The following is a 15,594-nucleotide window of genomic DNA, read 5'->3' as shown; positions in this document are numbered from 1 at the left end:
AGACTTCAACACATTAGTTCCCACAATGAGTTCATCAACCTGCCCATCAACAATAAGCACTGGGACTACATAACAGAAGCCATAAAGTTGAATTTTTAAGTCACACATGCCCACTGGGCTAGTTTGTTCCACCACAACCCACCAGGATGATGTCTGAAGGAGCTAGAAAGTTCCCCTCTACCACTCCTGCCTCCCTCAAACGAGGTACAATATCTGCGCGCAGAGTAGTAGCCATGGACTCACTATCTAACATCCCCTTCAGCTCAACTTTATCCTGTACTAGCACAGTGGTGTAAAACAAACTGTCATTCTGATTGTGTTCTGAAAAATGACTGTGTTGTTCTTGGGTACTGACTCGCAAAAGTAAGAATAAACAGATTGGATATCATCATCAGTGGAGGAAAAATAAGAATGCCCCACATTGCCCTCATTTAGCAGACGCTCTCATCCAGAGCGACTTACAGTTAGTGCATACGTTATTAATTTTTTTCATACCCCCAGTGGGAATCGAACCCACAACCCTGGCGTTGCAAACACCATGCTCTACGAACTGAGCCGGCCATTCCCTCCACTACCCTAGGCGACGCTGGTCCAATTGTGCGCCGCCCCATGGGTCTCCCGGTCGCGGCCGGCTACGACAGAGCCTGGATTCGAACCAGGATCTCTAGTGGCACAGCTAGCACTGCGATGTAGTGCCTTAGACCACTGCACCACTCACAGACTGAGTATTGCTGACCAGAGCCTTCTCTAACAAAGTCAAAACTTTCTTTAATGTCCCACCCTCAGATACAGATGGTGCCTGGTCTGGTTCACGGCCACATTGAGAAAAAGATGACACATTAGGTCTTTTCACAGGACCCACTCCCTCCTGAGGGCAGTCAAAAACAGCAGCAACCTGCTGTGAAAGTTGTGTTCTACATGCTTTACGTTCCCTTAACAGTTCATCCAACCGATCCTGTACCTCACTGGCTGTCCAGTCACGAATGGGTTTGCTCTTGAACACTTGGGCCAACTCTTTATCAGGACAGTTGCGTACAAACATGACTGCCAACTCTGAGCACTGATTGGGTAAGGTCCTGCCCTCACTCACAAGGTACTGGTCGGCTGCCTCTGCAGCTTTGTTAAGCCTAATCCAGAAATCTATTGGACCCTCATTAGCATATGGTTTGATTGAATAGAAATCAGCTAATGGCATACCTGAGCAGACAGTATCCCCAAAGTGTTGCTTGAAAACACTGAACACCGCCTTAACATCTGTGACAACAAGGTTGTTACGCTTCCAGACTTTGGTCACATCCCGTGCCCTCCCCATGAGCCTAGACATCACCTCCCCAACATTCCCAGACCCAGTGTAACCCCTCTTCTCTAGGTAGACTTCCATTAACTCCTCCCACTCCAGGACAGAGTACTTATCTGAGCCATCACCCCTAAAAAGAGGTGGAGCACTAACATCTGACTTCACAACCAGATTCAGCTTGGACGCATCAATAAAGGTTGACCCACACTGCTCAGGCAGGGGAAACTGCTGGGGTTGGTGAGGGGGACGGGCAGGAGAAAGACTTGAAACCCCAGGCTGCAGTAAACTCGCTCTGATTGATTCTCCTATCTCTGAACCAATCTGCTTAATAAGGTCACTAAGCTGACTCGGAGGCATCCCATTATCACCGAGTACTGTGGATGATGGTACTTCAAAAGACAGAGGTGGGATACCCTGGTCAGGTGGAACAAACAGCCTACCCCTCCCAGTGCTTGCAAACTCAGGACTAGCAAACGCTCTACTCCCAGGAGCTGACTGTACAATTGGTGTAAATGGAAGGACACCCCTCTCTCTACCCACACTAAAATCCCCAGCATAACACGTCTTATGGATTTGAGAATCTTCCATGGCTCAACAGAGCACTAAAATACAATGTAATTTAGTGCATTCAAATACCAAAAAAAATAAATGCAATAAACAAATTCATCCAAAACATACAAATAAGCACGAATACCTGTATCTAATGAATATGCTACATTCACTTTCACTGTTTACAGTATATATTCACTTACAGTAAGCCATCAACAAATTCACATGCGCAGGTCGTGCACCTCATCCACATGCACAGCTCCGGCGGTCGGCTTGAGCTGACCAGTCGGCAGGTCACGTAATTAGGACACTGCCACAACTGGAATTCTGATGGTTGGATAATTTTTATTCGACCTGCACACGAAGAGACAACACACAATATGTTAGCTCTTGGTGCAGCCACAGCTCTCGGGCACCTTGCTAGTTGAAGGTCAGGCAAAAGAGAACAGGTGCTGCATGCACACATTCAGTGCCTAACAACACACTATACAATACAAGTAAAATGATATACAACATAATTCTGACAAAATAAATGACATACCTGTACACGAAGAGACAACACACAATAGCTTAGCCCTTGGTGCAGCCACAGCTCTCGGGCACCTGCGTGAGCACATAGAAACTCACTGTCTAATCAGAGACTTCAACACATTAGTTCCCACAATGAGTTCATCAACCTGCCCATCAACAATAAGCACTGGGACTACATAACAGAAGCCATAAAGTTGAATTTTTAAGTCACACATGCCCACTGGGCTAGTTTGTTCCCACCACAACCCACCAGGATGATGTCTGAAGGAGCTAGAAAGTTCCCCTCTACCACTCCTGCCTCCCTCAACCGAGGTACAATATCTGCGCGCAGAGTAGTAGCCATGGACCCACTATCTAACATCCCCTTCAGCTCAACTTTATCCTGTACTAGCACAGTGGTGTAAAACAAACTGTCATTCTGAGTAATTCTCATTGTGTTCTGAAAAATGACTGTGTTGTTCTTGGGTACTGACTCACAAAAGTAAGAATAAACAGATTGGATATCATCATCAGTGGAGGAAAAATAAGAATGCCCCACATTGCCCTCATTTAGCAGACGCTCTTATCCAGAGCGACTTACAGTTAGTGCATACGTTATAAAAAAATGTCATACCCCCCGTGGGAATCGAACCCACAACCCTGGCGTTGCAAACACCATGCTCTACGAACTGAGCCGGCCATTCCCTCCACTACCCTAGGCGACGCTGGTCCAATTGTGCGCCGCCCCATGGGTCTCCCGGTCGCGGCCGGCTACGACAGAGCCTGGATTCAAACCAGGATCTCCAGTCCCCCAGGACTGTGTTGTGTTACCTGCTTGACAATAGTATTGATGTCCCCCAGGAGAGCAGCAGCAGGTTGCACGTTGTTCCCCATCTCCTCAGCACACAGATCAACCTTGACATTGACCTTGACATAAATAACGTATGTGGAACGTTACTACAACATACCAGCAACGACACGACAGGAAGAGCGCCGTGCGTGACACATGTAACAGCAGCTGGAGGAGTGGCCAAACCTCAAGCTAAACACAACAGAAATAACCAGGCAGCACCACATAATGCTAAGGCTGACACACACACGTTCCCTTTTATAAACCGGGTGACTCGAGCCCTGAATGCTGATTGGCTGAAAGCTGTGGTATATCTGACCGTATAACATGGGTCACGTTGAGGGAGGAGGTCAGAGACCTGGCCGTGTGGTGCCAGGATAACAACCTCTCCCTCAACGTGACCAAGACAAAGGAGATGATTGTGGACTACAGGGAAAAAAAAGAGGACTGAGCACGCCCCCATTCTCATCGACGGGGCTGTAGTGGAACAGGTTGAGAGCTTCAAGTTCCTTGGTGTCCACATCACCAACGAACTATCATGGTCCAAACACACCAAGACAGTCGTGAAGAGGGCACGACAAAGCCTATTCCCCCTCAGGAGATTGAAAAGATTTGGCATGGGTCCTCAGATCCTCAAAAAATTATACAGCTGCACCATCGAGAGCATCCTGACTGGTTGCATCACCGCCTGGTATGGCAACTGCTTGGCCTCCGACCGCAAGGCACTACAGAGGGTAGTGCGTACGGCCCAGTACATCACTGGGGCCAAGTTTCCTGCCATCCAGGACCTCTATACCAGGCGGTGTCAGAGGAAGGCCCTCAAAATTGTCAAAGACTCCAGCCACCCTAGTCATAGACTGTTCTCTCTGCTACCGCACGGCAAGCGGTACCGGAGTGCCAAGTCTAGGTCCAAAAGACTTCTCAACAGCTTCTACCCCCAAGCCTTAAGACTCCTGAACAGCTAATCATGGCTACCCGGACTATTTGCACTGCCCCCCCACCCCATCCTTTTACGCTGCTGCTACTCTGTTAATTATTTATGCATAGTCACTTTAACTCTACCCACATGTACATATTACTTCAACTACCTCAACTAGCCGGTGCCCCCGCACATTGACTCTGCACCGGTACCCCCCTGTATATATAGCCTCCCTACTGTTATTTTATTTTACTTCTGCTCTTTTTTTCTCAACACTTTTTTTGTTGTTGTTTTATTTTTACTTTTTTGTTAAAAATAAATGCACTGTTGGTTAAGGGCTGTAAGTAAGCATTTCACTGTAATGTCTGCACCTGTTGTATTTCCGCGCATGTGGCCAATAAAATTTGATTTGATTTGATTTGAAATGTATTTTGACTGTTCGAATTACGTTGGTAACCAGTTTATAATAGCAATAAGGCACCTCTGGGGTTTGTGGTATAGGGCCAATATACCACGGCTAAGGGCTGTATCGAGGCACTCCGCGTTGCATCGTGCTTAAGAACAGCCCCTAGACGTGGTATATTGGCCATATACCACACCCCCTCGGGCCTTATTGCTTAAATATAGATGTACTGTACAGCACTAAGACAGCCATGACATTATTTGGAGAGACCACAAAGACTTATAGAGAAGCTATATAATTGATAGACTAAATCCAATAGACTGAGTCAAATACCTTTATACCTGGTTACAATGAAATGTAGTTCACTATGAAATGACCTGTGACTAGGGTTGCAAAATTACAGTTACTTTCCCAAAATTCCCAGAAATCCCTGTTGGAAGATTCCAGAAATCAGAACGGAATAAGAAGAAAATCCGAAAAAAAGAAGGAAAAAAAAGAAACCCTACTGGTGACCTTTGACCTAGCTGGATGACCTTTACTTGGGTGTCAAACCTGGGGGGAAGGCCAAAGTGCAGGATCCAGTTGAGTCTGGCACCAAGTAGGACCACAACATCAGACTGGAGCAGAGCTCTGCAGTCCCCACCAAGACCATAGAACCAGGAGGATAGGAAGAGGAGGAGGAGGAGGAAGAGAGGAGGAGGAGGATAGGAAGAGAGGAGGAGGAGGATAGGAAGAGAGGAGGAGGAGAGCAGGGACAAAACAAAATGTAATGAAAAGAGGCTAGTTATAGGAGTAGTGTAGTTGTTTGATTGACACCAGTTTACATTGACATGACCTGGCCAGGAGAGACTAGTTATAGATAGGGATTTCAGGAGTTTCGTGGTCCGTTCAAATGGTCAGGGAAATTATTGGTCCTACTTATACAGTCAATGGTCTGTACATGAATATGATGCCAGCTGAGAGAAGGAGAGGCTGACCTGGAGCGGGCAGCAGCAACACAGTTGGGGTGATCGTCAGGCAGCACCCCTTTACCCATGGGGGTGGGCAGGAAGGGCAGGTCACACCCCTCCACCAGCTCCTTCAGAGCCCCCTCTGCTCTTCCATGGGCTGCACCTGCAGAGGGACACAGACAGAGGGCACTGCCACACGGATTTCAACAGACTGGCCTTCACAACTGGGATGCATTCAGCTGAGCAAAACGTTGTGCAACGTTCAGATAGAAATATAGCATGTAGAACAAACGTGCCTCTCGGACAGGTAGAATGAGAAATCATGTCAACAACATTTGTCTACTGAACGTGGCCCTATTTTCGACTGAACCGTGGTACATTTACATTTTAGTCATTTAGCTGACGCTCTTATCCAGAGCGACTTACATGAGCAATTAGGGTTAAGTGCCTTACTCAAGGGCACATCAACAGATTTTTCACCTAGTCGGCTCGGGGATTAGAACCAGCGACCTTTCGGTTACTGGCACAACGCTCTTAACCACTAAGCTACTTGCCGCCCCGGCTGTGGTACAGTGCTATATGTGTTACAGTGCGTCTCACCTGGCTATTGATCTCTCCTGGACAGACGCACGTAACATAACTGGAAGTAGCGTCTGTCAACAGACTGGGATGTGACAACTTTGTTCCGGTACGCTGATTTTTCACCACTAATCATTTGGACAAATCACGATTTCGCAGGTACTCGCATCTTTTCAATTTCAGAAGGGGAGGGGACATTTGGCCCATAAACTTGCCTGAAACTTGCAGAGAGTTTCCGTTTAGGGGGGTGGAAACTTCGCAAGTGGCGTTAGTATCTTTCTCTTAACATCTCCCCAGACCTTAACCAAGTATCTGACGCAATTATGCAACATTTTAGTTCTGTTTCCCCCAGATTATCTGGCTATTAAAAAAGCAATGCCTACATTTGCCAATGATGAGTAAAGGCCGTTTGGCTCCTTTCAGGACCGCCAGTGCTTCTGTGATCGCCATATGGTCAGCCATACTCACAGGAGGAGGTGGACTACAGGGCACCTCTCTGACAAAGGAAATAATAAATAATAGGTCAAACATTAAACATGTTACCTAGCAACTGTATTGCATATGTAAATACATCATGAAGGTCTATCGAGGCTTATTGCTATTCTCTGATGAGAATATTTTGATATAGTGCTATATTTTCTAAGTAATTTAATTTCTGGTTCACTTCAGACGTTAAAAGGTATAACAAAATAAAATAAAAATGACTACGGTGATGTGAATTCAGAGGTATACATATTCAACAGTAACGCATTAGTATACATTTTAAATGGATGAAAGACAGTGATGGCCACTAACCTGGCTCTGCTCCTGTCCAATTTAGCATTGACCATGTCCCCAGATATGTCTACGTATACAGCACCTGGACGTCCATACATGCTAGTGCGTGCTGCCTTAGACAGACCAAACACCCTTCCATTCAGATCAATTAAGGCTGTGCTGTGCTCTTATGAAGCAGTTAAGGTACCTTGCTAAGCTGGAAAATTAGAGGTCAGAAAACAGACAATTGCAGGTGATACCAAATGATATGAAGAGGACTACACAGAGGGAGTCAGAGTAGACTGTATACCTTCTCTACCACTGAGGAGATCATATCCAGACTGCTAGACCTAGCAGAGAACTTACTGTACAATCTGCATGCCTCCACCTGACAGAGAAAGAGGACCACAAATAACAAATGATTTCCTCTTTCAGCAATTAAACTGCTAGGGCCAGTTTCCCAGACAGAGATTCTCTATTGAGTTTGCTTTTTAGGTCATGACTAGGCTTAATCTGTGTCCCGGGATACCATCCCCTAATGTTCAATAGTCATAAATGTCATGGTTGAATCGGTACCTGTGGAAACTCTTGAAACGCCCCAGTGGTCTCTTGGTTTTTATCAGAGGAGCCTCCAATAACAATCACAGGCCTACAGAGAGAGAGGTATCACACAATGACATCAACTGACAAGCTGAGATAGTTTGGAGTCCTCAGATCATTTTTTGCAGTGTGCGGATAGCATCCCTTCTTTTGAAAGGCCACTGAACATGAGTAGTAGGGTCTTCTGTTTGTGGAGTTCTAGCATACCAGCAGTTCATGTTAGCATTGGCCATTGCACCAAGTGAATGGATGAGTCCCGGTCCAGACACAACCAGACATGCACCTGGACTGGAGAGGAACAGACAGACAGAGGGAAAGACAGGAAGACAGGCAGACAGACACACAAAGGGTCAGACAGACAGGCAGACATAATTAGCAATGCAAAAAAGCTATGAAACTGACCCTCACACACTACACGCTCCTGTAGTCTATGTAAGGGTAGTTAATATCACATGATTTGGGGAGAGCTGGTTTAGTAATAAAAAGGTGGCTTAGGGCTTGTTCATTGCGCATTCCCACATACTTGATTCCTGAGGCTTGAGCTGCCATAGCTACTTCAATGACTGGAACACCAACTATTCCAAACATATATTCTACATTCTGTAGAGAGATACATGTAGATACAGTATATTTACATTTTTTAAAACATTTTTAGTCATTTAGCAGACGCTCTTATCCAGAGCGACTTACAGTTAGTGAGTGCATACATTTTCATTCTGAATTGTATATGAATTGTTACAATGTAGTTTAGATTTTCTTTGCATTGACACACACATTGGCATGCATCAACAAGGGTGTTAACACAGAGCTGCCAACTCTCACGCTTTCGCCGTGTGACACACGTTTTTGCCTGTTTTCACACGCACTCACGCCACACATCCAATTTCTCAAGCAAAAAAAATCGGCAGAGACTCGTTCGTTCCTTTTTTCAAACTCCCCGACGGTAGATGGCGCTGATGAGCGCCAATGAACCATATGTGCTGCACCCCGAAGTTAGCGACAGAAGAAGAGATACCATTGCCGTGAAAGTCAACATAAGATGAGCAGGTCACTACTTTTTTTTTTTTTTGTCATTTAGCAGACGCTCTTATCCAGAGCGACTTACAGGAGCAATTAGGGTTAAGTGCCTTGCTCAAGGGCACATCGACAGATTTTTCACCTAGTCGGCTCAGGGATTAGAACCAGCAACCTTTCGGTTACTGGCACAACGCTCTTACCCACTAAGCTACCTGCCGCCCTGAAGAAGTCTGATAAGAAGCTGAGCTGAGACTAGGTATGTAACAATGAAATGTCGTCCAATTGAATACTCACTCTCTTAAACTTTAAATCTTGAAATAAATTATTTGTTTGTGCGTGTGAACATGATTTAGTGTGGTGAATGTAAACTCAGCTGATTTCGAACAGGTAAGATGTATTCCAAAGAATTTAACATAAATACAGGAAATGTGTGCAATAGAAGTAGGTATGTTTTTGTAACTGAGAGTAGAGTTATTAAACCAACATGACCATTTTAATTGTTTAAGGTTTCAAAGATGTCCCGTAAGAGACCTTTGCCAGGACAAAAGCGAAACCTTTTATTTTATTTAAAGAACCAGCCAAGTGAGAAAAGACAGACAAACACACTGACAGAACAGCCAGAACGATTGATAGAAACGACAGGACAACAGACAGAGGAGCAACACAAAGGACAGAGAGAGCAGGAGACAGGACAGACTGACAAACAAGCAGAGGAGCAACAGACAGGACAGATTGACGCACATGCAGAGGAGCAACAGACAGGACAAATAGAACAACCAACAGGGCAGATGGAAGAAGACACAGAGGGACAGAAAGAAGAGACCCCCCCAATCCAACAGCAGGGCCAGAAGAGTCGTGCTCTGGCTGGAGCAGCAACATATAGATCCATTTTCAAAAATGAGTGGACCTCTTCATGGCCATTTATTACCAGAGGGAGCCTCAACACGCACTACTGGTGTGCAGTCTGCCGTATTGAAAACTCATGTTGCCACCAGGGTGTGACAGATGTAGTGCGCCATATAAAAAGCAAAAGGCCACCAAGATAAGCAACGAGCTCTCCTGTCCACAGCCACAATATCCCAATATGCAATGGCCGTTCCATCTGTTGGGGGTATGTCTGCACAAGAGGTTAAGGTATGATATGTGTAATGATTCTGTCAAGGTTCAATCAAGAGTTTTGTGTTCTAGTTGATCACGGTAAAGTCATGGTTGATAGTTTTGACTAATTTGTGGTTTGTATTTCAGTGTAGTACAGTCCAGTTTTCTTAATTTGAGATCTTAGTTGCTGAATGTGTTTTTTACCTGTGCCCTATTATCGCAGGCGTCTATTTTAAATAAACTATGGTCTTTTGGGAGGATTAATAATTTTTAATTTCTTACAGACAAGAAGGGCTGAGGTCAAAATGACAGCTGGGTTGGTAGTTCACAACGTCCCCCTAGCCTTTGCGGACCACCTGGGGCCTCTCCTAAAATAATGTTTCGGAGATTCGAAGACAGCGCAGGAGTACAGGTGTGCCAGGACTAAGTCATCCTGCATTACCAATGAAGCACTCGCACCATATTTCACACAGGAGCTTGTGAAGGAGATGAAAAAAGCCCCGTATACCCTTGTTACGGATGGGTCGAATGACACTGGTATTTCACAAACTATTTGAGATTTTTCTCATCTGCAAAACATGTGCTTTGTGTATTTTTAAACATCTAATAACATGAACATCTGTATGATTCTAACTTGTCATTATAGGAGTGGAAAAGATGAACCCGCTTACTGTCCGGGTCTTCATGGGCAGCAAAGTTGTCCACCAGTTCTTAAATATGTGCACAACAAGTGGGAGGAGATGTGGGCCAGCAAGTGAGATCTTCACCAAAATTAACTCCACCATAGAGGAGCATGGCATCCCTTGGGAGAACTGCATTGGTCTCTCAGTTTACAATGCAGCTGTGAACATTGGACCACGTAATCCCATTGCCTCTAGGGTGCTCCAGAAGCATCCCAACACCTATATTCATGGTTATCCTTGTCATGTGGCACATAACACCGCCAAAGCTGCAGGAGTGGGATTTTTTAAAGATGTTTTAAAGTGAGTTAAGGCCTGATTTATCTTTACATGTAACTTTTTATTTGTATCCTAATTACGTGCATTGACTGAATGCGTTACGATTGATTTATGCATTGCAGGTGTCCGGTTTTGATTTTGAGGATATGGTAGTGGACATCGGTTACTGGTTCAAGGGTAGCTCAAATCGGAAAGGATACCTGTCAGGTATGCATGTTTGATACTATTAAGTGTAATACTGAAATGCTGAGCTGTAGAAAATATATGATATGGATTTAATGTCTAAAACAGAGTTTTGTGAGCTCCATGAAGCGGAGTACATGGAGGTCCTCCTGCATATCTCGGTCCGTTGGCTAAGCCTTGAACGTTGTGTGACCAGGATCCTGAGGCTGTATGAACCTCTGGCCAGCTACTACAAATCTGCTAGTATGGTCATCAATTTTCAATTTCATTATGCAGCAACTACATGGATTGTTAGTCACATACTTGTATTAATGACAACCTCTTGTTTTGTGTTATTTATTGATTGATTCAAGATGAAAATCAGGCCAGGTTCAAGAGACTTGTGCAGACATTCACTGTCCCCATGACAGAAGTGTACCTGCTGTTCTTCCAAGCCACCGTACCAACTTTCACTTCTTTCAACTTGCTGCTTCAGAGAGAGCAGTCATCAATATTTTTGTTACATGATGAGGTGGGATTGGATTTTGCAGTTTTTTTCCATTCTGTGTTTCTTGCTGATATCTGCAGGGGTCCTCTAAAACAGGTTTCACCTACAATTTTTGTAAATGTCTGTTATAGATGGTGAAATTCGTACGCAAGCTATGTTCCAAGTTTATGGTTCCAGCAGCTCTGCAGTGCCATGAGGAGCCTTGTGAAATTGCCTTTGAAGAAAAGGCAAACCATTTACCAGGTTAGTATTTGACTATTATTATGATCAAACACTGTGATATGTGATATTTAGCCTTGTACATTATACCGATATGCTGTATTGGGTTCACAACCAGGGCTAAAATTAACAGATTACTCGACGAGGGTGACATCACACCACAGCAGGTGGATTCATTCCATGAAGCTGTGTTGTGTTTCCTGACAAGTGCTGTGGACTATGCACTTAAGAAGCTGCCACTGGAAGAGCCACTGATCAAGCACGCCAGAGGAGCATGACCTTCTGGGTGAGGAGTTTCTAAATTATCAGACCATGCCAATGATATCCCTGCAGGACTAAACTGAAATGGAAAGCTTCTGGGCTGAAATGGCAACCCGGAAGCATAATGTAATTTTTTTTTCCTTTTTTGTCTTTTCTTTTGGCAGGTGTGGCTTGGCTACATCTGTTGCTTAAAATTGTTGCATGCATATATGTGTCATGCATGTTTCAAATTATGCATGTTTTTATCTGAACTTTGTTAATGGATCAACCTACAGTATATTCACAGTATTAATCAATAAAAAATCAAGGTATGTTTTTCCATTGTGTTTTGGTGCATTTTCCATAGGTGACAGGAGCCAAAGAATTCGAGAGGCTTGCTGCCGTCGCCAAGCTTGTCCTGGTGTTGCCCCATGCAAACGCAGATGCTGAGAGGGTGTTTTCAGTTGTGGGACTGAACAAAACCAAGAGAAGAAACAGCCTAGCATTGGATGGCACCCTGTCCTCAATAATGACCATAAAGATGGCCAATCTGGAGCCCTGCTTCAAATGGGAGCCCCCCTCCGATATCATCAAGGCCTCCAAGAAGGCCACAGGCCAGTATAACCATGCCGACAGATCATAGACAAGAGGCCCATTTGAGATGAGCCAGGTCTGCGCAGAATCGATTACCAGCGATCACCGCCCAATGCATGCTGGTTAGATTTGTGTCCGACTTGATCCCGACTTTCTCTGACGTCATGCACACGCGGGCAACGATAACCTCATGAGATCAAGGCAGCCGCAGTTCTGAGATGCAGGCAGTGCAATTGCTTTTCACCGACTGCAGGACCCAGGCGGACCCAGGACAAAAACTCACTATGTTAACATATGCTATTCCACATAAACATCTAAATGTTTTTCTACAACAATATTAATAGTTAGCTATACCAGTGCAATGACCTATGGCACACTTTCACAACTCGTAGTGCTACATTCTCACTGCCAAGGACATGATCAGCGACTAATATATTCTTAGCAACACGGTTACACAGTATAACACTGTTTTATATAAATTGCACACACTTCACCTGAGCTTTTAGTGCCTCTGCAATGAGCTGAGCCCCAGTCACATCTTCCATTATTATTGTCGAGAAATCTGTTCAAAGTGCAAACGCGGTTAGCAATGCTTTCTTGGACTTGTTGTTCAGTAGCTTATAAATCGTGTTTAGATCTCTTGCAAATCATTAGTTTTTGTCTGCTTTCCAGCATGCATTACATGAGTAGCTTTTTCTTCTTCAGTGGGGTTTATAGACAGTTGGCATCCAACGTTATGGTGCATTACTGCCCCCTATTGTACAGAAGTGTGGACATGAGCCGTGCAATAGCAGTCATGAATATTTAATAAACTAGTAGCATTTTTCTTTTTTTATTGCAAGAAATACATAATAAGCCCTCATTATGTGTTTATAACTGCACTTAACTTAACACTTAACTCAATTAAGTCATTATGAGTGTATGACAGTATGAAAAAAAATAAAAATTATGCACTCACTAACTGTAAGTCGCTCTGGATAAGAGCTTCTGCTAAATGACTAAAATGTAAAATGTAAATGACTTGAGTGTATGCATTATAGATATAGGCTTTTTTTTTTTTTTTTTTTTTTTTTTTTTTGTCATTTAGCAGACGCTCTTATCCAGAGCGACTTACAGTTAGTGAATAAATATATATATGTATATATTTTTTTTTACTGGCCCCCCGTGGGAAACGAACCCACTCCCCTGGCGTTGCAAACGCCATGCTCTATCAACTGAGCTACATCCCTGCCGGCCATTCCCTCCCCTACCCTGGACGATGCTGGGCCAATTGTGCGCCGCCCATGAGTCTCCCGGTCGCGGCCGGCTGCGACAGAGCCTGGATTCATAGAAAGTGTTACAAATGTTCTCCTGTCATCTTATAGGAGATCCATTCATGGATTTAGTTATGGCTTGAGAATGTGACTGGTCTACGGAGTTCTCCTTTATGTCTGTCTTTGTATGTGACAACAACTTTTCTGTATTATGTGTATTTCCACAATCAATAATCATAAACGGTACTTCACTATGAATACTTTTGACTATGTGATTTGAAGTACTTTACCGTTATCTTGCACATACATGAAGACTACTATAGACAGAAATCAATGCAGTAATGTTTTATTAAATAAAGGCTCTGATTAAAATATAATATTAATAAAATCAGGCATTTGGCTAATTCTTCTTCCCAGAAGCTCCTCTGAATGGTTTGGAGATGGCTCTGGAGAGAGCGTGTAACACCCTGACTATGAGTGGGCGTTTACGGGACTGGGACTCCTGGGGAGCAGGGGCCGGTGTGGTTGTCAGGTCCTCCTTGGGAGGGGAAGTGGATGGAACCTCTGGAACCTCACACTCAGCATCTGTCATAAGAACATTTCATAATCAGAAAATGAATGTGTGTGTTTGTGTCTGTCCGTCTGCCTGCCTGTCCGTCTGCCTGCCTGTCCGTCTGCCTGCCTGCCTGTCTGTCTGTCTGCCTGCCCGTCCGTCTGCCTGTCCGTCTGTCTGCCTGTCTGCCTGTCTGTCTGTCTGCCTGCCTGTCCGTCTGCCTGCCTGTCCGTCTGCCTGTCTGTCTGTCTGTCTGTCTGTCTGTCTGTCTGTCTGTCTGTCTGCCTGTCCGTCTGCCTGCCTGCCTGCCTGTCTGTCTGTCTGCCTGCCTGTCCGTCTGCCTGTCTGTCCGTCGGTCTGCCTGTATCTGTTGTCACTGTTTTAACAAGCTTGTCATAGGGTGATACATCAATATGACATTATCGATGCTTATCACTTACCCTGTGAAATATGAGTCTCTCTGAGACGTTTGGTAGGCAGTGCATCCTGTTTAGGGTGGCTCTTCGGTTCCCCTTTTGTCTTGAACAGCTGTTGACAAAACACATCAGGACAACTGAGCCTGTGTAAAATACAGAGTGTGCCACCCAAAATGCACCCTATTCGCTACGCAAGGCACTACTTTTGAAAAGGGCCCATAGAGCGCTGGTAAAAAGTAGTGCACTATATAGGGAATAGGGTGCCATTTGGGACATAGCCATTGACTCTCTCCCATGTGTATTAGGATTGCATTACAGCGTCCTCACTCAACCTCCTAAAGACAATGACAACAGTTTTGTTCTAATGCTGAGAGACAATAGGGGTGTAGTGAATCTGTAGGGTAAAATTCAGCCCCGCCTTACAGATGTAATCTCAAAACACAGAGCACCCTACCTTAATCATGATCTTTGGAAACTTATGCATTTTCGGTAGGAAACGCCACTTCCTGTTCTTCTTAGTCTCTTCCCCTCTGGCAGAGGGAAGGCGGGCCATGCCGTCAGCCTTTACATCAGCCGGGCTAAGGCTCCTGGCAGGGAATTCCTCAGTAGCATTAAGGTCAGCTACAACACCATGAGTGATGTCACTTGTGGCATTGCTGGTGTCTGAGTGAGAAGAGCACGCTAGTGTGACCGACCTGTGTACAATAACTGGGAGAAGAGGACGCAGCCATTGAAGTCAGTCACTGCATCCCAAATGGCATTCTCTTCACTTTATAGTGCACTACTTTTGACCAGGACCCATAGGGTCTGGTCAAAAGTAGTGCACTAAATATGGAAGAAGGTGCCATTTTGGACACAACCAGTGAATTTTACATCATAAAACGCAATGTATTGAGCATCATGTTACAATTAAGTCCTATGCAGATGAAAAGAGGTACTTTCACTTACCATCCTCCATTGTAGACTTGGACACATAAGTCAGGCTGTCCATCACCACGTCTGTCATCAACTTGATGACCTGATCCAAAACCCTTTCAGCTGATGGTGGCAAAGGCCTTCCCATACACTGCCCCAGGAGTCTCCTAACAGAAGTCTGGGCAAAGTTGTAAATGAGCTCTGAGGCATCGTCCTTTGACAGCTTCCTCAGGGCTGGTTTAGGCAG

General features: G+C 44.7%; 1 protein-coding gene across 1 annotated transcript; it reads right to left on the bottom strand.

Annotated features, from left to right (window-relative positions):
* Nucleotides 1–3,187: 3,187 nt before the first annotated feature.
* Nucleotides 3,188–15,495, bottom strand: LOC311113962 (2-hydroxyacyl-CoA lyase 1-like; the record flags this gene model as incomplete). The annotated part of the gene is made up of 10 exons (XM_084189230.1): nucleotides 3,188–3,271; nucleotides 5,053–5,158; nucleotides 5,506–5,641; nucleotides 6,441–6,553; nucleotides 6,853–6,947; nucleotides 7,124–7,201; nucleotides 7,390–7,462; nucleotides 7,621–7,696; nucleotides 14,457–14,544; nucleotides 15,451–15,495. Coding segments are annotated over 10 exons (894 nt in total), but the record flags the coding sequence as incomplete, so codon positions are not given.
* Nucleotides 15,496–15,594: the final 99 nt, after the last annotated feature.

This window comes from Coregonus lavaretus (assembly GCF_964263955.1).
Source record: "Coregonus lavaretus genome assembly, contig: HAP1_SCAFFOLD_286, whole genome shotgun sequence".
In the NCBI taxonomy this organism is placed as follows: domain Eukaryota; kingdom Metazoa; phylum Chordata; class Actinopteri; order Salmoniformes; family Salmonidae; genus Coregonus; species Coregonus lavaretus.
The sequence above is the reverse complement of the archived record's forward strand: the minus strand, read 5'-3'. Positions and strand labels throughout refer to the sequence as shown.